Source organism: Vanacampus margaritifer, chromosome 7 (genome assembly GCF_051991255.1).
Source record: "Vanacampus margaritifer isolate UIUO_Vmar chromosome 7, RoL_Vmar_1.0, whole genome shotgun sequence".
Lineage (NCBI taxonomy): Eukaryota > Metazoa > Chordata > Actinopteri > Syngnathiformes > Syngnathidae > Vanacampus > Vanacampus margaritifer.
The window spans coordinates 8515028-8541246 of record NC_135438.1 but is presented as its reverse complement, the minus strand read 5'-3'; the positions used below and the strand labels follow the sequence as shown (position 1 = coordinate 8541246).

Sequence of the window (26219 nt, the reverse complement as noted above, 5' to 3'; positions counted from 1 at the left end):
TGACTCATATATTAATCAATAAAATTGATGGTCCACCACCCTTAGACAGTACACACACACAGTATGTGCATAAAAATTTGTGTTAGGCGTCTTCCTGTCATGTTGCGACACGCCACCGCCGCCTATGCGCTCCACTTCCACCTTCTTTGCTTGGTGCACAGCTAATGACGGTCTTTGAAAAGATATTTTACACCCGAGCAGCAGCAAAAAAACACACACACACACACACACAATAGACCCCACCTTCTGTTGCCTCTTCTTCTCTTCCCTGTTTCAAAGCTGGTCTGACCATATATGGTTGGGGAATTAAGACCAAAGCTGATTGGTGGCGTGCAGGTAGACGCTTCACCTGGTTTGACAGCAAATCTGGGCCTATACGCTTAATTTTCACCTTGTTTTCAGGTAGCTACTCACAACTGTTACCATCTAAAATGCACATATGGCCTACCCCTGAAAATTCATTCATTATATTTTTCTGTTGTAAATAAAACTGTAAAAAAAAAAAAATAATAATAATAATTTAAACTAATGCATTTTATATAATTTACCTATTGTGGGAAATAATTGATTAATTTATTTATTGTAAATAAAAAAAATTGTAAAATAACTTATTCCAAAATTCCCCCCTTGTCTATCCTAAATCCAAACATGATACAATGCATTTTGCTACATCACCCTCTTAAATGTGTTCCCCTCTAACCTACTTGTGTACTTAAAGTTGCACCTACCCCGCTCTAGTTGCAGGTACAGACGAGTCTGCATTCCGACAAACACAACAACACACCCTTGCCTTCCTGGATCAGGGGCAGGAAATCTGCAGCGTGTGGGCCATACGTGGCCCGCCATGCAATTAGCAAAAACCTACCAAAAAAAAAGAAAAAAGAGGCAAAAAAACATTCATCAATTTTGTTTCAGACAAACAAGCATTCACACACCACAGGCCAATTTAGAGTCTAAACCTGCTTGTGTGGAATGAAACTAAGCTACCTGCTTTAGTATGACTCCATCACTTCTCACTGAGAAAATGAAGCCTTATGTTATGTTTATGGATCATTCAAATGTTCACTTTTTATTTATTTATTTAATCTTTATTTAACCAGGTAAAATGTTTAAGAACTAATTCTTATTTACAAACATGACCTGGACAAAAAGCCCCAACAGGAACACATACAACACAATACACAAACATACAAATAAAACAACAAAGCACAACATAAGCATAAACAAAAAAACATTTAAAGCTTATCAGTAGAAATGTAACTGGATTTGTTCATTCTAATCATATGGGTGATATAATTATATATATATATATATATATATATATATATATATATATATATATATATATATATATATATATATATATATATATATATAGGTGCACTTTAAACATCAGTTTGGAATTTTACGAGCAGCTCTTGAACGTAACTCCCTAAAGTGTGCAAGGAGATAATAACAATAATAATAATACGGATGAGAATACGGTATATTTTTAGACACATGCTCTAAATGATGTACAAATAGCTACACATTTGATATAGCAAACAACGTATGTGTGTTTTTAAACAGTTGCGTTTCTCCTGTCGGATTTTCCGAGCAACTTCAACACAACACAAGTCAAACGGGCCGAGGCGTTCAAGTCACCTGCGAAAAATATAACTTTTTGGCTAAGCTATCCGTGATATCTGTTGAGACACATATTAACATATATTTGCAAATATGTTTAAAATAGTTGTCGATGTTTGTTTAAAAAGAAAAGTGTGTGTGTGGGGGGGCACATTTATTTGTGTTTTTAAGTGGTTGGGACACTACACACTAATTTTACGAGCAGCACCTCAACGTCGCATAAGCAGAAGAGGCAGTGGTGAAAAAAAAAGAGGGCGTCGCTTTCAACTCACCTGCTGGAAAAAAATAAAAGTCCTGCAGCTGAGAGGCGAATCAGCGACAGTGTCGGTCCTCTGCACAGGAGGAGCACGCAGAGTCGAGAGGACAAGAGAGGCCACCCTTTCAGCGGAGTCACATCAGTCACCAGCTCGACTTCGGCTGCCTCGAACACGGACACGAAAAAGGCGTCGAGTCGCTATCACCTCCTCCTGTGGTGCAAAAAGCAGGTATGAACGCTTGTTTTGTTGTTGTTTTAATTATATTTATTCTTATTCTTTATTTTATTTTTTTTACCTCTTAACAATAATGACGCTTTAACGAAACGTTACGTAGACATGAAGAAAAAAAAAGTTGCCATTCACGCAGGTGTTGTTCATCAGGAGACAAGTTAAATTTTTGCGCATGCGCACTGCCTCCCCTTGAAACGCTGAAAAGTTTGCGCAACGATGGTAAAATTAGCATCACTATTCGGTGCATTGTGTAGCATTCTCTCTCGTAAGAGAAAAATAAACTTGTAAGACAAACTCTGTTCAAAGGACTGTGCAGTTACAGTACATAAAAGAAAAGCAGTGAGCACTTCTCTTTGATGTTACCAACCAGGCAGGCCTAACTGTTATTTACCACGACAGTCATCATGCACAAATTTAAAGCGACTCTCAAAGAAAACGGCCCAACCTCCTGCAGAAAAAATATACATTTGCATCTCAGGTATGGTCATATTTTTCGAATTTTGTCGGCTATGCGAAGCCTGTTTGTTTTTACTTTTGTTGTCTGTAGGGATCGATTTGCACTTTCTGTTGAAGGCACAATGGGTACATCATTGACTTAATTAGTTGCAAATAAGCAGCACACATCCACGTGTGTGCGCGCGTGTACCCTGAGGATACACATGGTCACACTTGAAAATTTACCTCAGAAGAAAGAGAAACAATGTTTTGGGTGGGGAACTTGGTTATTTTATTTATTTTTATTGTTTGACATTTTGTTTATTTTGTTTAAATTTAATGTATCGTTTGCGAAAATACGCTGAAGAATTAGGTTCAGAAAAATGTGGCCCTGATCCTCCTTTCATAATGTTCTGATATTTGATTTTAATTTTAGCATGTGCCACGGGCAAATAAAAACTAGCTAATGGTGCCAGGGGGTGGATTTAAAACACCCCTAATGAAAATATGCTTGCTTATATAATCAAATTTTCAATGTATGACAGTTAAAAAAAAACATTTTCACATTGCGCACTCTCAGAACATTAAATCAATTTAATAGGTAAAAGGAACAATATTTGGTCACAGTACTTAAGTGGTGTTCAAACTGAGCTCAAAACGCCTCCAATCTTTTAATATGTTAAAGTTTTACATCGTAAACCTTGTAGAATAATTGCCTTAAACCCATTTTCCTAAACGGAGTAATGATTAGTTGTTACCTGAGCCCTGAGCAGCTGTGATATCATTTTTAGTCTACTGCACGTAATAAAACGGCTGGATTAACGCAATATTAATCAGAATACCATGTTTAGATGTCTTTCCCTTTTAGTATCAATGTAGTAATTAGTGTTGTTCCGATACCGGTATAATATAGGACTTTGGATGCAGCATCTTGTCTTGCTTGTGCTCAACATTCACTGATGTGTGACGTGTTCACTGCACGCCAAGATATCCTATTGGCCCTTGAATGCGCTGAGCCAATGGCAGGGCAGCTTTTTTATGTTGAAATAACAAAAACACAACCGAGGTATCGGTACGATGCCGATACTGCAAAACTGGGTATGGAAATCTCTATCGGGGGCCAAAAAACAGTATCGGAACAACACTAGTAGTAATATGAGCTGCCATATTTGGTTACTGAAATGGAAATATACTTGCACTTAACACGCCTCCATAGAAACTACTCGCTGTTTAATGATAATAGGTGTATTTAATTATCAGTTTGGTAAGAAGAAGAGCCATATTTGGCTACATAGGGTGAAGTAAAAATTGGACAACATGCCTCCATTGAGATTACTCCCTGATATAATGATCATTTAACAAAAAAAAACCCAAACGGAACCTCACACAATGCTTAAGCAAATGTTTTGATGACATTTCGCCAGTCCAAGGGTTACAGATAAGGTCTGAGCGCATCAATTCTTAAATGTAAAGACTACAAGATAAAGATCCAAAATGTTGGACCCTCTCAGTTGTCACACGAGCAGGCTGCAAAGCTGGGCTTGAGCGCCCGCCAAGAAGTAGTGAGTTGAGGTTAATGAGCTGTGGGGGATTTGCAGTCATCAAAGTGGAGGAAGTGGCACGTTAAGGTCCCATTTTATTTTTCACCAGAGCACCTATTGTGTTTTTGTTGAAGACATCACGTGGCGCCAGTGCGCACAAACGGTTTGTTTTCCGATCTGATGCTCTTTGATGACCTCGTCTCGTTGCTGAGAGATTCCTGGATTTTTGTGAGGCATGATCTACCGAAAACATGGCCGCCGCCTCCTCCTCCTCCACTGATTGTTCATGTCTGAGCACATAATGAACTTAGGTGGGAAACAGATGACCGCTGACCTGAGCCTTTTATCCTTTGCAACGCACACGGTACACACACAGCTGTATTTACACACAGTAGTACCGATAGTATCTAGCGGTTTATTTGCCACTACCAGTTGAAGTTTACTGAAAAACTAAACATAAAAACTAGAATTACCCATTGTGTATTAACCCAAACTAAACTTATGAAAGGGTGCTAATATACTGCAAATCCAAAATGAAAATTGCCATACACGAGCTAACAAAACTAGTAGTCAATAATCTTTAAATAAATGTTAACAATAGTACTTTATCTATGAAATAAGGTTTTCCATTCCACTTCAACAAAAAATAGATGCGTTTGAGGGAGGGTAATTGACTCCGACTCACCCATGACTCTAATGAAAACGAGAAAGGTATAGAAAATGGTAGTGAGCTCTGCGATGTCCACTTTTGAACACTTCCAAATATGGTTCCTTGCTTGATAAAGGCAGGGTGTGGCCCAGGAGAGCGTAATGACATTTCTTTCCTTGCCCGGGCCTGTTCCTTCCCGACATTCCTAACTACTAAGTCGCTCTGCATCCAACTCCACTGGGATCTGGAAAAGATATTTTTTTGTTTGTCTCCTTTTTCTGCCAGTGATAATGTGCAATGGAGAAGATGGGGGGTGGAGTTGGTAATTTGTGCAATCCTGAGAGTTGATGAGAAAGGGACATCTTTCCATCATTGATTGTTAATTGGAGGAGGTAGAATACATACATGGTCTTTTGCAGTTTTTTGTTTTTTTTGGTGCTGATTGTTGCTTTGCATGATTACACTTATCAGATGAAGACTTCCAGTGGAGCCATTAAAGTGTTTGTACAATTCAGAATTTTATCTAGATTAATTTTTTTTTTTTTTAGGAAAATGTACCTCCTAAAGTAATTTGCATGCCATTTGGATGACCTGTTTTACATTAACTTGGTCACAAAGTGAAAAATAATTGCCTCGAAATTTATTGCTAATGCTAACTGTTAAATTTGAAATATAATAAAGCTTTTAAAATCAGAAAAAAATGTTGTCTGCTCTCAAATGCTGTGGGTGTGTACACTCAATGCGCTGAAACCCCACTCGACTGATATGCCAATCAAATATCACTGCTGACCTTAAAAATACAGTAGATGCTAGTACTTCATCTAGCTTTCTTATGCTAATCCCTACATCTTTGATAGCTGCAAAAATATTCCATTGATTCCTCCTGCGGCTGGAATCTATCCAACCGAGTCATCATCACGGGACTTTCCACTCTTTGAAAGCGCTTATGAGCTAAGTTGCTAACAGGCTTCCACTCTTTCAGACCTCCTCTCACCCGCAAGCTCGTTGTGGCGTCACCTCGCTCGCTGTTCTGTTAAATGGTGGCATCAAGGGAAGATGTTTTTCAGGGTGTAGGCCTAGCTAGGCTAGCTAGCTAGCTAGCTAAATCACCTCAGTAACTCTCAATTGTGCCGGATTAGCCACTGATGAGAACAAAGGTAATCAAGTTTGTATAGCGGGGGAGGAGGGACTCGTGCCAAATGCATAACTGCGGTACCATTTTACCCACGCCCAAAAAGTCAGGACAATTTAAATGGTGGAAAATGCTACATGGCCACAATTCAGTACTACATAGTTTTTTCAGTCTTTGGATGTTTTCAGCAGTTATCCTCAAACATTTATTTACAGCAAATCTCTGAATTACCTTTGCAGGATCTGTTTTTTCAAATGTATTTTTACACTTGTATGTATGAGAATGAATTAGAAAAGTTGAAATTGATTCAAATAAAATCTAAAGATCGGAGGTCCTCTTGCCCTCTTGGATAAACAGAAACATGTTGAAAAGCACTCAACTGCAGGCCGGTGATGACATCTTCACCACAAATTTGGCAACCCCTCAAAGGCAATGACAGTCATGGGATTACGGCTCGCTTGTTGCTTCCCGTCATTCTTTTCATCGGCGTGATTGCGCAAAAAACTCCCAGGACGATTTTCTGTAGAAATTTGTGGTGAGGTGATACAGAAGCCGCCTTAGTTACATTTCAGCAATTCTAATTGGAAATAGTGCCTGAATAGGGCTGGGGAAAAAAACCGCTACCCTTACCAATCTGAGCACTTTATTTTTTATTTTTACTCTGCTTCCTATTTTGCTATGTTCCCAACTGTTGCCATGTCATCTTTTTATTTATTTACCTCCTTTAAGTGTGAAATGCAGCTGAGTTTTGATCGTGTTAATGTTCAACTCATTCACTGCCATAAATTCATTTTTTAAAAAGATTATCAAAAATTTGGAGCAAGCGGCAATTACATTTTTTTAAAATTGTAATTAATCGCATGACTTCACTAGTTGACTCACGATTAATCACAAATTTCATATCTGTTCTAAATGTACAATAAAAACAATTCTAGGTTTTTATGCTCTTTTTAACAAAAGTAGGAAAAAAATGTTAAACTAATAGAAATAGTTCAAATGAATTTTTGACGTCTATAGCCGTCATTGGCAGTGAATGAGTTAATATGGCCGTTATTGTGGTTGTGTAGAATTGCACTGCTTCATACTGAGTGGTTTCAAATTTCCCCATTTTTAGACATGACAAATTTCTAAATTATTTTGACATTACCTAATCTGAAGTGTGCAGTGTTAAATATCATTGGATTGTGTAGGTTTAGCTGTTGTGGCCAGTCAGGTTATATCAATGAAAATGTATCTGGGAGCTACTATTGTATTATTGGAATTGTTTTAACTCTATCCAAACGGAACAAAAAAAAAAAAAAACTAAATCATTGGTGCAATATAAGATCGTTTTTCTTAGTTTTTTTTTTGTTTTTGTTTGAGTGATTTTTGTTTTGGTTTACAGCTGCCATGAGTGACGCAGACAAGTATCTGTATGGGGACCGCAGCGGGATTAGCGACCCGCTGGTTCAGGCCGACTGGTCCAGCAAGAAGCAGGTGTGGGTGCCCTCGGAAAAACTGGGCTTCGAGGCCGGCTCCGTCAAGGAGGAGCTGGGTGACGAGTGTGTGGTGGAGCTCAGCGACTCGGGCAAAAAGGTAAACGTTGCGTCCATGGCCAATTGGGAAGCTTCTCTAACACACTTGAAACTTTAGGTGAAGATCAACAAGGATGACATCCAGAAGATGAACCCGCCCAAGTTTAACAAGGTTGAGGACATGGCCGAGCTCACCTGCCTCAACGAAGCGTCTGTGCTGCACAACCTCAAAGAACGCTACTACTCCGGGCTCATCTACGTGGGTTTGGCTACTTTTCCATAGCAGCACCACGGCTGCAACTTAACAATAGCATCTTATATTTGTCCACCGTATTAGACCTACTCTGGCCTCTTTTGCGTGGTGGTCAACCCATACAAATTCCTACCTATCTATTCGGAGGAAATCATCAACATGTACAAGGGCAAGAAGAGGCACGAGATGCCACCTCACATCTACGCCATCACCGACACGGCCTACAGGAGCATGATGCAAGGTATACACACACACACACACACACACACACTGATTATTAAAAGGAAAGTCAACCAACCCCAAAAATCTTGACAATAATAGGTTCTATGGAGCCCCACTCGTCTAAATACGGTATTCTGGTTAATATTGCGTTAGTAGAATAGGAGTTAGCCAGCAAAATCCAGCAGTTTTTATCAATGTCAGAAGGCGGCCATTTTGCCACTTGATGTCGAGTGAAAATGACATCACAGTTGCTCAGGTAACAATCAATCAAACTTCAGCTTCAGCAAACAGGTGAGCTGTGATTGGATGTTGCCAGAGCCTGAGCAACTGTGATGTCATATTCAGTCGACAGAAAGTGGCAAAATGGCTGCCCATTGTATTTTGCTGCATAACTCATATTCCACAAATGTAATAATAATCGGAATGTCATGTTAAGACTAGTGAGGTCACGCACAACATTTTATTGTCAAGAAATTATTAAGGTGGACTTCCAACTTAAAGCCTGTCAAGTGACGTGGGCCAAAGAATGAAATGAACAATCACCAACAAATTAGTCAGCCGACTAACACCCATACACCTGCGACTAAGGTTGGATAGGATTATATGGAGCCCCAACACTGACCGTAAAATTTAGTATTGAAAAAAAATTGTCATTGTGGAAAAAGCTGCATTGACATTGAAACAAGTATTGGCGTTGTATTGAAAAATAAGATACAGACATAAAAAGAAAAAAAATTGTATTATGATGTCTTTTTCCATGTCTGTCTGGTTTCCAGATCGAGAGGATCAGTCCATCCTTTGCACGTAAGTAGTTTATAAGATTTTTTTTTAAAAGATTTTATTAAACCCCATCATTTAGATGGATGCTTTCTATGTGTGACTGCGTGCAAACTTCTCCAGTGGCGAGTCTGGAGCTGGAAAAACCGAGAATACTAAGAAGGTCATTCAGTATCTGGCCTCCGTCGCCTCATCTTTCAAGTCCAAGAAGGATCAGGTCTGCATTAATTTTTCTAAAAACTTAAATCCTGTTCTTTTGCTCTGTTTCACTTTGTCATTTTATTTTAGTTTTTTTTTTTTTATTATAAGTAATCATCCACTGTTTATCATTTTATCAGCACATTCCTCTTTCAGGTCTTGGCATGTCTACCTCAAGTGTTCTTTTTTTTTTTGTCTCCGTTTTTAAAGATATCTTTTCACCCTTCCCTTGTCTCTCCAGGGCAGCACAGTTCTGTCACATGTGAGTTGATTGGTCTCTGTACGCACGTGTCCTGTTTATGCAAGCCTTAAAGCATGGAGCTTTTTCTGTTGTCTTTGGCTTTTGTCAAGGAAATTGATTCATTCCCTTAATAGCTTGTGTGGCATTCAAGCACTCATCTTGGAGGCTATACCACTTCAACTTAACTATATTCTAAATTTAAATGACTAACTGCTTCAAAGCTGCTTAATTAACAAATAACATCCACTATGCGAATATGAGAAAAATGGCAATGAGAGGGTGCTTCATAAGCTGGTGCACAGACTTCAGCCAAGATTAATTTGTAAAGGCCCACCTTCAATTTATGATTCATTATTCTATGATGGGAATCCTCATCCAAAGGAAAGAAGGTGTTAAAAATAGTGAAAGGGGGATTGGGGAATAAAAATGCAGCATCCAGGCTTAACTTTAAATAAAATGGTGGAATCTATACTAACAAATTTTAAATGTACATATTAATAAGAGAATATGCTACATGGTCCAAACGTTAACATATAAGTTGAATTTAGCTGGTACAACTGCTGAATTGAGGGGGGGGAAAAAGAACTCTGTAAATTGATCAGTTTTTGTTTTCTATGTACAGACGCTCCCCAACTTACGAACGAGTTACGTTCCGAGCGATCGTTCGTAAGGTGAATTTGTTCGTAAATTGCTTCAGTGCTATATTTTGTATTATAATTTATGTTTAAAGAGAATACGTACAGTACTGTACTACGTATGTTAGAGAGAGGGAGCGAGAGACACACACAGTATGTACATGTACGTAATAAGATAAATAACATGAAGTTTAACTTACTTTTGGAAGATGTACTCGATGCTTAAGGATTTGATGGAGGAGGAGGAGGAGGAGGAGGAAGAGGAGGATTTTATATCATGAGAGGTTCTTCGTCGTCGCTGGAATGGGCTTCAAAAGTTACTTCTTCCTCCGTAACTTCAATTTAGGAAGAAGTTGAGGGTCGAGGAGAAGAAGATGAGGGTTGATGAGTATCTTCCTTGGAGGATTTACTAGAAACTGGCCGAAAGAAGCGATCTAACGACGATTGCACAGTTTTCTTCTTTTTTCATCATAAATGATGCGGTAGCACTGTATGGCATCATTCAATTGATTTGCAACCTTTGTGCAACGTTCAATATTTGGCTCTTGCTGCTCGAAGAGTGCGATGGCTTTATCTATGAGCGACAGGCGTTTCTTCTTCTTCCTCCTCCTCGACACGTTGTTGAGCCTCCAATGTTGGGTGAGCTCTCACAGCGCCAAGCGTCGGTATTAGCGGCGGAAAGAAGCACTACAGTACTCGGAAAAAGGTGCGCAATAAAAAATCTAACTTGCAGCATCTCTTTCCGAACATTTTTTGACATGCGCGCAGACATGTTCGTATGTACCGTTGTTCGTCACTCAAATGTTCGTAAGTAGGGGAGCGTCTGTATACAAAATGGGTGGGGAAGAAAAAAGCTTCAGACTTCATCAGGTATAAATTGTCAACTAGTAGAAACCCATATGAGGTGAGCCTGCCTCGCCCCTGCCAGCAGCCATATTTCTTGTTGCAGCGTGTGTGTGTGTGTGTTGCAATGTAATGTTGCATTTCCTCACTCAAGGGTGTGTGTGTCGGGGGGGGCTGGGGTGTACAAGTACATGTTATCTAACCTGTATGCTTGCATGGATGGAATGGCCCTCTGTGGGTTTGCTTTGCGGCAGGAACGAGGGAGTTGTGTGACGAGGCCTAGTTTGACTTTGTGGTGCTATTTTACGATGGTGTCGTGCGCGTCAGGGTGAGCTGGAGAAGCAGCTTCTGCAGGCGAACCCCATTCTGGAGGCCTTCGGTAACGCCAAGACGGTCAAGAACGACAACTCCTCTAGATTTGTAAGCATGGCCCGCGTACATCTTTCTTCAATTTATTTGGACTTTTACCTCAGTTTAACATGTTTTTTTTTGTTTTGTTTTTTTTGGGCTTGCTTGTAGGGAAAATTCATCAGGATCAACTTTGATGTGAATGGATACATCGTTGGAGCCAACATTGAAACTTGCATCCTTTTTGCCTGGACAAGATTTTTCTTTAAATGCTACCCTTGCGTCCTCGTTTACACACATTTCCCATTATGAATAAATTGAAATAATCCGCTCTTGAGTCAAACTGTCAGAGGCCATTTTTAAGCAACATTTTATTCTGTCAGTGTACGTTCTATCACTTAAGCTATATTGTAGTTGGAAAGAAGTCGTATAAGTTGCCGTTTTTTCAAAATTCAAGAACTTTTTGGGCACTTGAATTTGGAAGTTCCTGTTTATAGGGTTTTAGTTTCCTATGATGAAGTTGGAACGTTTGGGTATGTTTTGCTGCGCTTTGTTGGTTCACCCTTGACTGAAGTGTTACCAGACCTGCTGGAGAAGTCTCGCGCTATTAGACAAGCCAAAGAGGAGAGAAGCTTCCACATCTTCTACTACATGTTGACCGGAGCAGGAGACAAGCTACGTTGTGAGCCCCCCCCCGAAAACCATGATGTCTGCTTTTAAACACATGTAAAATTGAGCATTTGATCATGAGTTTCTCTACTTGATCATCTGCGTTCCCTCCGTGCAGCGGAGTTGTGTCTGGAAGATTACAGCAAGTACCGCTTTCTGTCGAATGGCAACGTGACAATTCCGGGCCAGCAGGACAAGGACATGTTCTCGGAGACAATGGAGGCGTTCCAGATTATGAGCATCCCAGAAGAAGAAAGAATTGGTATGTTTTTAAAACTGAGTGAAAATCATGTTTGTCGAAAAGGATTCGTAGAGGGGGAGACGACATTATTGACAATTCCCAGGTGTCTTAAAAGGAAGGAGAGTGGCAGTTTCCTCAGTATCGAGAACAGAGTACGATCTAAGAATGCGAGTATTTTTGTTAAAAAATTGTTTTGTTGTTTTGCTAAAAAACTTAAAGGGATACTTGACTCATTGAGCCATTTTCAGCAGTAAAAAGTAAATATTGTGTCCAGAATGAATTCCATAACTTCAATGAACAATAATGAAATGATCAAATTCCTTCTGCACCAAATAGGAACATTTTACTGCTAAAAATGTCCCTTTTAAAGTAAGTCTTCTCGGCCCTTCATTTTACCGTACATGTATAGTTGGGCGAATAGATAACTATATATCACAATGGTATGCTGGAAAAGCCCAACATTTGCTTTGAAGTGACTTTCCTCATCTGTGTGTCCTCCTCAGGCCTGTTGAAGGTGGTGTCCGCTGTGCTGCAGTTGGGGAACATGACCTTCAAAAAAGAGCGTCACTCTGACCAGGCATCCATGCCGGATGACACGGGTATTTATTTATTTTTAAATTACCGTCTCTTTTGCTTATACCCATCCATGAATATAATTTGCATATCCTCCTTATTCACTGTATAGCTGCACAGAAAGTGTCTCACCTGCTGGGCATCAACGTGACCGACTTTACTCGAGCCATCTTGTCACCACGTATCAAGGTCACCAATTTTACATCCTAATTGGTATTGTATATGACAGTGTGCGGACATTTCCTAATATCAGTCCCTTGTATCTCTCTAGGTGGGCCGAGACTACGTTCAGAAGGCTCAGACTCAGGAGCAGGCCGAGTTTGCTGTGGAGGCCCTGGCCAAGGCCTCCTATGAGAGGATGTTCCGCTGGTTGGTCATGAGGATCAACAAAGCTCTGGACAAGACCAAGAGGCAAGGAGCCTCCTTCATCGGCATCTTGGACATTGCCGGCTTTGAGATCTTTGAGGTGAGGAGCCCCTGATTTGATTGACGGTGCATATTTTAAAAGGGAAGTCAACCATAAACATTTCTTGATATGTTATATGTGACCTCACTAGTCTAAACATGACATTCTGATTAATATTACATTTGTGGAATGAGTTATGCAGCAAAATCCAATGGGTGGCCATTTTGTCACTTTCTGGCGACTGAAGATGACATCACAGTTGCTCAGGCACTGGCAATGACCAATCACGAGCTGTGATTGGTTGTTACCTGAGACCCGAGCAAGTGTGATGTCATTTTCACTTGACAAAGTGGCAAAATGGCTGCCTTCTGATATTGATAAAAACAGCTGCATTTTGCTGCTTAACTTCTATTCTACTTACACAATATTAACCAGAATATCATATTTAGACTGGTGGGGCTGCATAGAACATATTATTGTCAAGACATTTTTTGGGGGGGTTGACTTCCCCATTAAAGAACTGAAACACTGAGTGTAACGTCCACATTGTCTCCCTAGCTGAACTCCTTTGAGCAGCTGTGCATCAACTTCACCAACGAGAAGCTGCAGCAGCTCTTCAACCACACCATGTTCGTCCTGGAGCAGGAAGAGTACCAGAGGGAAGGCATCGACTGGAGCTTCATCGACTTTGGCCTGGACCTGCAGCCCTGCATCGACCTCATTGAGAAACATGTATGTCAGCTGTCGCGCGTTTGTCACATGTTAGTGGAGCTTGACAACATGCTGACGGATGACTCATTCGCCTCACAGGCTCACGATGAAAAGTTAATTGCGCACGTGCGGTCTCCGGAGTGTTTACGGTTTAGCTTTACTTTTTTCAAAATTAGCTAATTTTGTCATTTGCTGAATGTAGTTTACATTTCATGGAATTTACTTTAAACTAGTTTTGTTTACTCCATTACGTATTTAATTTGCTATACATTATAACTTGGCTTATGTTGAAGGGACTAAAGTTTACTATTACTCAACATTTCTTCCCTTTTTTACTCATTCAATCTGGCTTGGTTTATTTAATTTTTTTTGCTTTAAAAAAAAATAAAAAATTACGTACCGGTAGTTTAGTTCCTCAACATGCAGTACTTGAAATTACTCCTGCACAGAGTGACACTATAGGCTGCATTGAAAAAAAGTAGTATCTTAATTGCATAGCTTACTGGTAACTTGCTTGGTTACTTATTCAAGTAAATGTATTTTCTCAATATTATTCTACTGGATTTACTTAATGTTCTCTACCTCTTTAGTTTACTTGTTTAATTGCTTTACTGAACTAGTTATTAATTAACTTAATTGGTTACTTATTTAGCTAAAACTTGGTTAGTTCTGTTTTAATTGTGGTTTCTCAACAAAACAGGACATTCTAGCAGGTTTAGGTTCAAATCATGTCATCAGCCCGTAGCTATTTCCGCACACAGGAAGTCTGCCAACCTGTTTTCCAGACCGGACACTCTGTTTAAACATTTATTCTCATTTTTCCAATTGAATCTAGACTCACTCGATCCTCATATGGAGGTTCACAATTTCTAGCCACGTTAGCATGTGCTAGCATCTTTTCAACCCCAACCGTTTTCCTCTCTTGATTGCAGTCTGGACCTCCTGGCATTTTGGCTCTGCTGGATGAGGAGTGCTGGTTCCCCAAGGCCACGGACAAGAGCTTTGTGGAGAAGGTGGTTCAGGAGCAGGGAACACACCCCAAGTTCCAGAAACCCAAGATGCTCAAGGATGACGCTGACTTCTGCATTATCCACTATGCTGGGAAGGTAATTGAAAAGTCTGTTAATAGTGGTTCTAATGTGCAGTTTTAGTGCTTTATCACGAAGGATGCATTTTCTTGCTACAGGTGGACTACAAAGCGAACGCATGGCTGATGAAAAACATGGATCCTCTGAATGAGTGTGTGGCCACGTTGCTCAACCAGTCCACTGACAAGTTTACGGGTGACCTGTGGAGAGATGGTGAGTGGAATTTGCAAAAAGGACTTTGTGTCCATTCGAACGAGCACCAAGTTCATTAATTGTGGGGTCATATCAAGAAACGCTGTGTTTGACAGTTATAACATACACCTTTTTGTGTCCTCGCAGTCGACCGTATTGTGGGCCTGGATAAAGTAGCGGGAATGTCAGACTCCATGCACGGCGCGTTCAAATCCCGTAAAGGCATGTTCCGTACCGTGGGCCAACTGTACAAGGAGCAGCTGGGGAACCTGATGTCCACGCTCAGAAACACAAACCCCAACTTTGTGCGCTGCATCATCCCCAACCATGAGAAAAAGGTTTTGTTGTCTTTTTTTTATTATTTTTTTATTTGAACTAAAGCTGCACACTGATTTGTATCCAAGATTCTGTCTTTATAACAATAATCCACATAATTACTGTTGGTGACCGCCATTATCATGATTCCAACACTCTTTTAATGCTAGATGATATTTGAGTGTTTCACCATTTTACTAAAGTACTTTTTTTCGGGGGGGGAGGCAAGACATACTTTCGTCAGTTGTTTGCTGGCTTAAAATGGAAAATGAATTAAACTTGTGGTTTAAATAGCATAACTGTTATTGACAGAATTTATAAAAAAATCAATATTTCTGAAATTTCATTCCTTTTCCCCTTTTTACTCATTTTAGGCCGGTAAACTGGAGCCTCATCTGGTTCTGGACCAACTGAGATGTAATGGAGTCTTGGAGGGGATCCGTATCTGCAGACAGGGCTTCCCCAACCGCATTGTCTTCCAGGAGTTCAGACAGAGGTAAAGCATGCGCGCACACACATGATCATTTGCAAGTGAGGTAAATAAAATATCTTTAAATCATCTTCTCAGATATGAAATCCTGACTCCAAATGCCATCCCAAAGGGCTTTATGGATGGCAAGCAAGCCTGTGTGCTCATGGTATGAAGCATGAATCTCATCAGAAATAAATAAACGGGAGTAACCACTTAATCTGACCTCAGGAAACATTGATCCGTTTCAGATCAAGGCACTCGAGTTGGACCCCAACCTGTACCGCATCGGTCAGAGTAAAGTGTTCTTCAGAGCCGGTGTCCTGGCTCACCTGGAGGAGGAGAGAGACATGAAGATCACCGACGTCATCATCAGTTTCCAGGCCTGGTGCCGAGGATACGTGGCACGCAAGTAAGGAAGGAGGTCTTCTGGAGATGGATTGTCAGCCTCGTCACACAAACGTCTCATCTGCAAACTCGTGTTGTCATTTTCACTATAGAGCCTTTGCCAAGAGGCAGCAGCAGTTGATGGCTATGAAAGTTATCCAGAGGAACTGCGCTGCTTACCTCAAACTCAGGAACTGGCATTGGTGGAGACTTTTTACTAAGGTATGACATGATGATTTATTCAAGAATGGTAAATTAATGATTGGTTTGAAATTTCTCATACAAGTTCACTTTAGTGTGATCTGACCAAATCTGTTGAACATGGATCTTTTCCATACATTAATTTCATACACATCTGGCTTCGTGGTTGTGTTGCTAGCCTAAAGATGAAAACCATTAGCCCCTTCTATCTGTTAAGGTCTTTTTACATTGTATTTTGTTTGCAAGCACAACAGCGCCCCTATGCAAGCGTGTCCATAACTGGAAGTGCTTGCATTAGTAGCAAGTAGCAGGGATGATTTTCCCACTTGTTGGTCAGTTGCTATGAGCACTCTGAAATAGATCAGGATTTTTTTTTCTCCCCCAAGGCTAAAAGGGGCGTGAGTACATAGATGGCTGAGAAAATAATTTAGATTTTATAATATCAAATAAAATGCTGGAGGGGCTTAACTGAGGCTACACTGATTTTTGTTGGTCCTCTAGCACCCCCACCCTGGTGTAGCGCCATCGCTGTTCGCGGCCCATACATAATGAAATGGTTTGTCAACGGTACGCTTTGCTAAGTGCAGTGTGAAAAGGCCTTCAGGTTTGAAATTGCTCACACAATTATAGTTTAATATGCTCTTCAAAGTCTGTGCAATCATAGACATTTGACATCACAAAATTATCGCCCGCGTCATTTTTTCAGGAAACATAAAAAATTGAAGCTTTTGCACCAAAAAAATGACTTAGGCAATTATTTTAAGAGGGTGACGATCTGTTGTTTTTCCCCTTTCACTACCAAATTGGTATTAATTCATTTATTGTTGTAGTTTGCTGTGGTATGCAACTTTACTGCATCATACTGAGCATTTTTTTTTTTAAATGCTGTTCCTCACATTTAGCCACATTGCAATACTAAAGGCTTGTTTTTGTTGTTGTTCTTGTGAAGGTGAAGCCGCTGCTACAAGTGTCCCGGCAGGAGGAGGAGATGCTGGCCAAGGAGGAGGAGCTGCATAAAGTCAAAGATAGGCAGTTGCAGATGGAGGAGCAGCTACAACAATATGAGAGCAAGCAACAGCAGGTACCACCGTCACTGATGCAATTAATAGGACAGCCATGAAACTTTTTCGAGTAGACACAGTTAAGCAAAATATGTGGCATTACGTTTCTTTTCATTTTCAAATAGACCCAGCCTATATGCGTGCTCGAGAGCATCCAAATGTGATTGCATGTTGAGTAGCACAATCAATACAGAGTTGTCAATAATGAGTATGTTAAACTTATTTGACCCATTGTGGCCCAGTGCCAAAACATACCTCGTTGGTCAACAAGCGAGCATTGCAATCATCCCTTTTTTTTGTTTTTCTTCTGCCAATGACTAGCTGAACACAGAGAAGGCGGTCCTCCAGGAGCAGCTCCAGGCCGAGACGGAGCTGTGCGCTGAGGCGGAGGAGATGCGAGCCCGTCTTGCCAACAAGAAGCAGGAGCTGGAGGAAATCCTTCACGACATGGAGGCTCGCCTGGAAGAGGAGGAGGACCGCGTGGGACAGTTGGACAATGAGAGGAAAAACCTGAGGCAGAACATTAACGTCAGTGAAAGGAATTTGGATCGCACATGTACTTAAGATGTCATGTTTAGTTGTTTGTTTTTTTCCCTTTGGCGTTTCTGTAGGAACTACAGCAACAGCTAGATCTAGAAGACGAAGCCAGACAGAAGCTCCAGATGGAGAAGGTCACCACAGATGCTAAAGTGAAAAAAATCGAGGAGGACATGATGGTGCTGGATGACCAGAATAACAAGCTCAACAAGGTCACAAAGCACTCCACAGCATTTCTCTCCACTACGCATGGCTGCCACCGTGCGCATCCACCAAAATGAGTTGCATTTTTCCTGTTTTTCCAACCTTAGGAGAAGAAACTTTTGGAGGAGAGGATCTCTGAGGTCACAACAAACTTGACTGAGGAGGAGGAGAAATCTAAAAGCTTGCAGAAACTCAAGAATAAACATGAGGCCATGATCACAGATTTGGAGGGCAAGTATTTTTGTTGTGGTCTAATCGGATTGATTGTATGTATTCCAGTTGATAAACAACAAAATCAAGCACCTCATTGCCAGTTATCACAAATAATAAAATGGGAATTTTTAATTTGGGTGGCAGAAAATCAAAGATGGTTGTGCACACCCTATAACTGATGAGATTTTGTTTTTTAATTCCCCTCTAACAGATTTATTGTTTTTAACATTTGCATTTGTTTATATAGTATTGCATTACTGTGATTTTCAGCTGCATTGAGGAATAACCAGTTTATGGAGGAGGACAAAGCAGTGAAGTATAGGAAATCTGTTATTGCTGTGGCAATTTTAAAATGCATGTGTGTCCTAACTATCAGATCGTCTGCGAAAAGAGGAGAAAATGCGTCAGGAGCTGGAGAAGAACCGTCGTAAACTTCAGGGCGACTCAACAGACCTCAGTGACCAGATTTCAGAACTTCAGGCCCGCATTGCTGAACTGGAAGCTCAGCTGGCCAAGAAAGAGGAGGAGCTGCTGGCTGCACTGGCAAAGTTTGTGTACCTTTTTCACTAGCTTCCTTTTTTGGTCTACCTCCATTGCTCACCTGCTCTTTGCCGCAGGATCGAGGAAGAGGCCGCAGCCAAGAACACAGCCCAGAAGAAGATCCGGGAGCTGGAAGCTCAGATTTCTGAGCTGCAGGAGGATCTGGAGCTGGAGAGACAGGGGCGCAACAAAGCAGAGAAGCAGCGTAGGGATCTGGGAGAGGAGCTGGAAGCTCTCAAGACTGAATTGGAGGACACTTTGGACTCTACTGCAGCACAGCAGGAGCTGAGGTAACACAGTAGCTCACACTTGGTCCAATAAAGGTTGCCATGTGACAAAGTTTGATCTTAAAGCGTTATAAGGACACGCCATTAAAATGTTCTGACATCAGAGTGGACAGATTAAATTAACTCTAGTTTTAAAGGAGTGATAATTGCATTTTTTCACAATTTAAAACTGTTCCCAGCTATTTATTTTTATTATTATTTTTTTTTCCCCCCGGAGAGCTCAGTATTGTTCATTTGGTAATTTTACTGATTTGACCATGTCATCATCGCTCTCTTTTTTTTTTTTTTTTTGTGTGTGTATTCATTAGTTCACCTAAAACCTATTAAAAAATCCCATACCATTCACCTAAAGCGAACACTTCCAGCCAGAGTCGTGAGGCCGTCAGGAGACCCGAGGAAGGACCAAAGAAAGGAAAGTGAAATCCAGCACTGACCAGGCACCAGTTCCCAGCTATTTTAATAACATGCCTGTCATGCCTTTGGTTAAAATTTATCGAATTCTTTACACACACTATCTTACTGGGAAAAAAAGTGTGTGGACGTATTTGTTTTTTGTAAACTCCAAAAATTCTTCCGAAATGCGTTTTCCTTGAAATATGGGTGTTACCGCCACAAAAAACTAACTTTGGATATTGAACAATAAAACTCTGATTAGGTGGATCCACAGTTGCCAATCCGATCAATAAGTAAATTTTCTTGTGCACTCTCTACGTTCCAGGCTATAGAAAAGCCGTTCTCATGATTATCATTCTCCATCCTTCCAGGAGCAAACGTGAGACGGAGGTTGCCGATCTCAAGAAGATTGTGGAGGACGAGGCCAAGGGCCACGAGCAGCTGATGGCCGACATGAGACAGAAACACAACCAGGCCTTTGACGAGCTTAATGAACAGCTGGAGCAGGCCAAGCGGGTAATGAGCGTAACCATCTCTTGCTTACCAACGACGGGATGAGTTGTTCAACCTTGGCCGTGTCCACACAGAACAAGATGTCTGTGGAGAAATCAAAACAGGCCCTAGAGAGCGAATGGAACGAGGTGCAAATCGAGCTCAAGACCCTGACGCAAGGCAAATCCGATTCAGAGCACCGTCGCAAGAAAGCAGAGTCCCAAGTTCAGGAGCTTCAGGTCAAATTTGGAGACAGCGAACGGCAGAGGCAGGAGATGGCGGACAAGATGGCCAAAATGCAGGTTCGGACATACTCTTAAGAGACTGGGATTTTTTTGTTAAAGACTTGTTTTCACACTGTCATTTTCCATGTTTAGTCTGAGCTGGACAATGTCAACAGCCTTCTGACTGAAGCCGAGGGCAAAAACATCAAATTCAGCAAAGACCTTTCTTCAGTGGAGTCTCAGCTTCAGGATGCGCAGGTATTGAACCAAAAGATGCTCAGCTTTGCGATGCTCATTTCCCTCTGATGCACAAAGGTTGGAGGAAGCAGAAATTTGTTGTCTTTAATAAAAGTAATGATGCGGAAATGATGTCATGTCATTGCCTCAAAGCGCTTACGAGTCAGATTGCTTTGCCCCAATCCCTGTACAGGTTACATACTGCCAGTTGGTTTTGGGTCCAAAACATGTCAGCTTCACGTGCTAAAATGTCCCCATTTCGTGGACTGTTAGTTAAACAAAACAAAGACATCAACTTAAAAAATTTGTACATGGTATATGTCACCGTTTCTGCCAGAAATAATTACAGAACAGTCTTTTGGAGATGCAGGACTTTTGTTTGAGATTATGCTTTTTATTTATTTATTTTTTTTTTTTTACATGTTTATAAACTCATGCAAGCCGTCGAATTTCTAACGTCGCTTTTCCCTTGTGACTGCAGGAATTGCTCCAAGAGGAGACTCGTCAGAAGCTCAACATCTCCACTCGCTTGCGGCAGCAGGAGGATGAGCAGAACAACCTGCGCGAGATGCTGGATGAAGAGGAGGAGGGCAAGAGGAACGTGGAGAAGCAGGTCTCCTCGTTTCAGACACAGGTTCGCTTCTCCGGCACTTGCCTTGTTCTTCTCCTGCCACCCAATCCCTCGTCCGCGTTACATTCTTTATCCTGGTACTCCTCAGCTGGCCGACATGAAGAAGAAGTTGGATCAGGAGACGGCCAACCTGGAGAGCGCGGAGGAGGGTCGCAAGCGCGTCCAACGTGACGCCGACTCGTTGCAGCAGCAGCTGGAAGAGAAGACGGCCGCTTACGACAAATTGGATAAGACCAAAACCCGTTTGCAGCGGGAGCTGGATGACCTCATGGTGGACCAGGACAACCTGAGGCAGGTGGTCTCCAACCTGGACAGGAAACAGAAGAAGTTTGACCAGGTATCACAGACGCGCACTATAAACCTCAAAGGTTGATTGAGCTCAAATGAGGCGTCCATTTTTGAATTGTTACGTGTAGTGCAAAAACCATAAGGTCTACCTTTTTTGTTTTTTTACTTGTGATCCTTTTTTTGGGAGCATTTGATCTGGACAGGCTTCGAGCTGTGTGTTTGGCCTTTGTTTCTGTAGGTTAGTGAATATGAATTTGATTTTGTTTCAGAAATTAATTTCAAAAAGGGAAACTCATCTAGATTCATTAACCCATTCATTGGTTGGAGGTTAAACCACCCCCCTACATGCAGCCCGGTTAGTTTTAATACGGTATTTTGATGTAATATGAGTTAAGGAGCAAAAGTCAGCAATTTTTTTTAGCAATATCAGAAGGCGGCCATTTTGCCACTTGCTGTCACGTGAAAATGACATCACAGTTACTCAGGTGTCATGTTAAGACACGCGAGGTCACATAACATTATTGACAAGAAATGTTTACGGTTGACTTCCCCTTTAAACATAGGAACATACTTTTGAGAAGACTAATCCCCAATTCTTAAATTAAACATTTAAATTATTTCTTATTCCAATTTCTCAGATTTTCCCCCATTAACTTTAAGATATATTTCAATGTTTGTTTTTCTAAATCATAAAATATTTCACTGTGTAGTGAATCCCAAGTTTTGCCTTTTTTTTTTTTTTTAATTGAACAGAATTTTCTACCATGGTTCTATAGTATTTTTCTATTTGTTATGAAGTTTACAATAACATAACTACTTGTTAAACTTACTTAAAACTTATGATTGTGTAAATCAACACTAAATGTTGTGATGTTAGGTGTACCAAAATTCACCTTGACCATTGAATGTATCAGTAGCAATTATTTTTGTTCTCATCAAATAGTTGCCATATTTACATTTTTGTCTGTAGCGGGAATTGAACCCACGTCCTGTATGACTCTTCACTTAGATGCTGGCTGAGGAGAAGACCATCTCCAGCCAGTATGCCGAGGAGCGCGACCGGGCCGAAGCAGACGCCAGGGAGAAGGACACGCGGGCGCTAACGCTAGCCCGCGAGCTGGAGGCCATGACTGACATGAAGGACGAACTGGATCGGTCCAACAAGCTGCTCAAAGCAGAGATGGATGACTTGGTCTCCTCCAAGGATGACGTGGGCAAGAGTGTAAGAGAAAAACACAACAGAGATGCCGAAGAACAATGTGTATCGTTGTGACAACAATCCTTCATCTTCCACAGGTTCACGAGCTGGAGCGTTCCAAGCGCGTCATGGATCAGCAGCTGGAGGAGATGCGGGTTCAGCTGGAGGAGCTCGAAGACGAGCTGCAGGCCACCGAGGACGCCAAACTGCGCCTGGAGGTCAACATGCAGGCCATGAAGGCTCAGTTTGACCGGGACCTGCAGGGCAGAGATGATCAGGGTGAGGAGAGGAGGAAGCAGCTGGTCAAACAGGTGAGTTAACGTTTGAAATACCGACCTGGTCTGCATAAGAAAATAGAAAATTTGCTAACATTACAAATAGGCAGCAGTTGCAAATTATTTCCCATTTGTCAATGCTCACATTATCATACAGTGGTCATAAGGAGCATGAAGAACTTCAATTGATTTCTTTTTTTTTTTTTTTTTTCTCCAGGTTTGTGCGATGGAAGTAGAGCTGGAGGACGAACGCAGGCAGCGCTCCCAGGCTTTGTCCTCCAAGAAGAAGTTGGAGCTGGATTTGGCAGAGCTCGAAACCCAGATCGATTTTGCAAACAAGGGTCGAGATGAGGCCATCAGACAGCTCAAGAGGTTCCAGGTAGAATAAAAAATTCAAGTCCATTTTGTATGCTGATAAAAGTGCCTCTATTGTATAGTCACGTTGCATGTCCAACACAAAGGCCCAGATGAAAGAGCAAATGAGAGAGCTCGAGGACCTGCGCATGTCCCGAGATGAAGCAGTCAACGGGGCCAAGGAGACTGAGAGGAAGCTGAAGGCCTTGGAGGCAGATGCCCTGCACTACCAGGAGGTAGCTAAGTTGTTTTTTTCTTCTTTTTCCTCACATTTTTTTCAGAGCGAATTGGACTGTGTGATTATGTTACAAGAATGGATTAGCATTATTTGACTGCATAATAGCTGCGGTGTCTTGTGCTTCCTGCAGGATCTTGCCACAGCCGAGAGACTCAAAAGACAAACGCAGGCGGAGAGAGACGAGCTACAGGATGAGATTAACAACGGCAATGCTAAAAAGTACGATTTTCAAAGAATGCTAACGATAAGCCGCTAGACTGTATATGCAAAAATCTTTAGCATTCAATATAATTCCTATTTGGCAATAAACAGTCACTTTGTTTTTGATTTTTTTTCTCTTCATTATTATAATTTGGGATTCGGCTCCAAATATGACATTTTCTACTATTTATACGGTGTGTTTTTTGTTTGGATGTTTTTGTAGAAGAATATATCTTGTTAGTCAATAATTGAAGCATTTGGCTATCCATAATGTCACTTTTTGTTTTGGGGGGGAAAAAATTATGAAACTATACTTTTTTGCTTTGAATAGGATATCTTATTAATGCTATTAAAGCATGACATTTGAACAGGTTTTAAGTACTGCATTTTATTTTCTAGAATTCCTGGTCTCTTGCCTTAAATTCACTTTTAATTTTGATGGAAATGTTCCAGTTTTGGCACTTCCTGTAATTTTTCTACCCTAGTTGACTCTCACCCTTAAATTTCTTGTTCAGTGCTCTGCTGACTGAAGAGAAGAGGAGGCTGGAGGCTCGCATAGCCCAGTTGGAGGAAGATTTGGAGGAGGAGCTACTCAACACCGAGATGATCAACGAGCGTCTGAAGAGAACCACACTGCAGGTATGATTTTTTTTGTCTTTTGAAAGTAAGAAATAAAATGACCGGTAGTAAAGGTGACTAGAGCGCAATATATCCGTATTGCTGTCTTTTAGATGGAGCAGCTGACCACGGAGCTTGGCGCCGAGCACAGCAGCGTCCAGCGGCTGGAGGGCGCTCGTTCCCAGCTGGATCGCCAAAACAAGGAGCTGAAGCTGAAGCTGCAGGAGCTTGAAAGCACCATCAAGTCCAAGTACAAGTCCACCATCGCCTCCCTGGAGGCCAAAATCGCTCAAATGGAGGAGCAGCTCGACATTGAGTCAAAGTCCGTCAATATTGCTTTTTGGGAAGGAAAACCTCATTTTGTTGTTATTAGCGGCCCCCCATTAATGGTACTTTTGGAATTCAGGGAGCGTCAACAAGCATCCCGCCTGGTCAGGAGGACTGAGAAGAAGCTGAAGGAGGTCATGTTGCAGGTTGAAGATGAGCGGCGCACGGCGGAGCAGTTCAAGGACCAGGTAAACTTCCAACTTGCCACCAGATGGCACTGTTGTTTCTTTCCAATATGAAGTGCACACATACCAGTGATTTAGTGAGGTGCAGTTCAGTGTTTGAACTGGGTACAACAGTTGCCTTCAATTACAAGTTTTTTTTTCTTCTAATATTGAAGCACAGTGTTAATGTTCAAACGGTCTGCGATGGCAACAGATGGGCTAGTCAAAAGTCCTCTGTAAATTGTCTAAAGAGATGCCGGAAACATGGGATTAGAAGTCAGTCTGCTTCAAACGTCGATGCATAGTTGTAAAGTCGGATTATCGGTGCCTGCAATAATCCTAACCTAGGGGAGAAAAAAAATAACTTGCCACTTAAATTTGTTAACCATCTCTGCAGGCCGACAAGACCAACAACCGTATGCGTCAGCTGAAGCGGCAGTTGGAGGAGGCCGAGGAGGAGGTGACGCGCGCCAACGCCTACCGTAGGAAGCTGCAGAGGGAACTGGAAGACGCCACCGAGTCGGCAGACTCCATGAACCGGGAAGTCAGCAGTCTAAAGAGCAAGCTCAGGTTAGTGGACATTATGTCGTAATGTAATAGTTATGGCATAACTTGCACACACCTCATGCATATGTCTAAAATAATTTAACTTAGCATATACTGACCCCTGTTCATATGATTTGTTGTGAAGGCGCGGAGACGTGCATTTGAACATCCGCCGCACTCTAAATCGCACGGGATTTGAGAGTGACGAGGAGTTGGACGTGCCCACTGAGGTGGCAGAGCCGGCAGCCGAGTGAGCGAAGGAACAAGCAGAGGGAAATATTCTGATTACACTTCAACTGCTAAAATAGCGAAAACGAAAGCCATGCCAATTTAAGTATACAACATTCTGGCACAGATTTGCATACCCTTCCATTGCTTTATATAACAGCCTCATTGAGCTTTCACATCTATTATATGGCCAAATGTTCATCTCAGCAAATGAATGTTTTTCCACTAAGGGCTTTATCATATGTCATACAATGATGCTTTTAGCTGCAAGCTTTGCTTGAATTACTTGTCACTTTTCTATGCCATTTTTTTTTGTTTAGTTTTGTTGTTGTTTTTTGCATACAAATGTTGGTGCAGGGGGTTCATATTGGACATCAGAATAAGTGTACTGTCTCTTTAAGATGTTACCTCAACTCTCCTGGTGGTGGGTTTACCATTTTAGCAACAATCAGCACGTTTGCCACCAAAAGTTCTGCACAAACTCTCATACTTGTAACTGCAACAGTCTTGCCCAGAAAAGCACATTGTATCGTTGCCAATGTTTTATGGCTGTTTTCTATCTTATAAAATGCCTTAATACAATAAATATATGAATATAATAAATCATCTGGTGGTCACTTGTGCGTTTGTCAAGTAACCAGATTTTCTCTGGGGGAATGTTCTAAATCTGCTCAATGTATAAAAAGATACTATGAAGGAAACACGCACAGTATGTGTTCTAAATGAATTCATGTGACAAATGGTGAGTTACAATCTTGCAGAGATTTGTTCAATATTTTGAGAGAAGACTAACTGGGCAACAATCACAA

General features: G+C 41.2%; 1 protein-coding gene across 2 annotated transcripts; it reads left to right on the top strand.

The window, feature by feature from the left end:
- Nucleotides 1–1952: 1952 nt before the first annotated feature.
- Nucleotides 1953–26016, top strand: LOC144054916 (myosin-9-like). 2 transcript variants are annotated; one of them, XM_077570324.1, is made up of 43 exons: nucleotides 1953–2111; nucleotides 7256–7446; nucleotides 7504–7644; nucleotides 7723–7879; nucleotides 8637–8664; nucleotides 8761–8854; nucleotides 9077–9097; nucleotides 10882–10974; nucleotides 11074–11134; nucleotides 11483–11584; nucleotides 11690–11833; nucleotides 12316–12411; nucleotides 12498–12574; nucleotides 12657–12851; nucleotides 13350–13523; nucleotides 14435–14608; nucleotides 14689–14803; nucleotides 14930–15120; nucleotides 15472–15593; nucleotides 15666–15735; nucleotides 15818–15978; nucleotides 16067–16175; nucleotides 17104–17235; nucleotides 17537–17743; nucleotides 17827–17964; nucleotides 18064–18187; nucleotides 18546–18717; nucleotides 18787–18999; nucleotides 19761–19905; nucleotides 19977–20183; nucleotides 20259–20363; nucleotides 20824–20976; nucleotides 21062–21310; nucleotides 22271–22483; nucleotides 22558–22770; nucleotides 22952–23113; nucleotides 23196–23324; nucleotides 23457–23545; nucleotides 24043–24166; nucleotides 24259–24467; nucleotides 24552–24660; nucleotides 25034–25206; nucleotides 25328–26016. In XM_077570324.1, exons 2-43 carry the CDS (start codon nucleotides 7261–7263, stop codon nucleotides 25434–25436), a joined length of 5886 nt encoding a protein of 1961 aa, XP_077426450.1. In that variant the 5' UTR covers nucleotides 1953–2111; nucleotides 7256–7260; the 3' UTR covers nucleotides 25437–26016. The 2 variants fall into 2 exon arrangements, with proteins under 2 accessions (XP_077426450.1, XP_077426451.1); XM_077570325.1 differs by lacking the exon at nucleotides 9077–9097.
- Nucleotides 26017–26219: the final 203 nt, after the last annotated feature.

Coding starts and splice junctions, on each gene's coding strand:
- LOC144054916 (XM_077570324.1), top strand. CDS start 7,261: ATGAGTGACGCAGACAAGTATCTGTATGGGGACCGCAGCGGGATTAGC. Junction 7,447..7,503: donor TCAGCGACTCGGGCAAAAAG/GTAAACGTTGCG, acceptor TTGAAACTTTAG/GTGAAGATCAACAAGGATGA. Junction 15,594..15,665: donor TTCCAGGAGTTCAGACAGAG/GTAAAGCATGCG, acceptor TCATCTTCTCAG/ATATGAAATCCTGACTCCAA.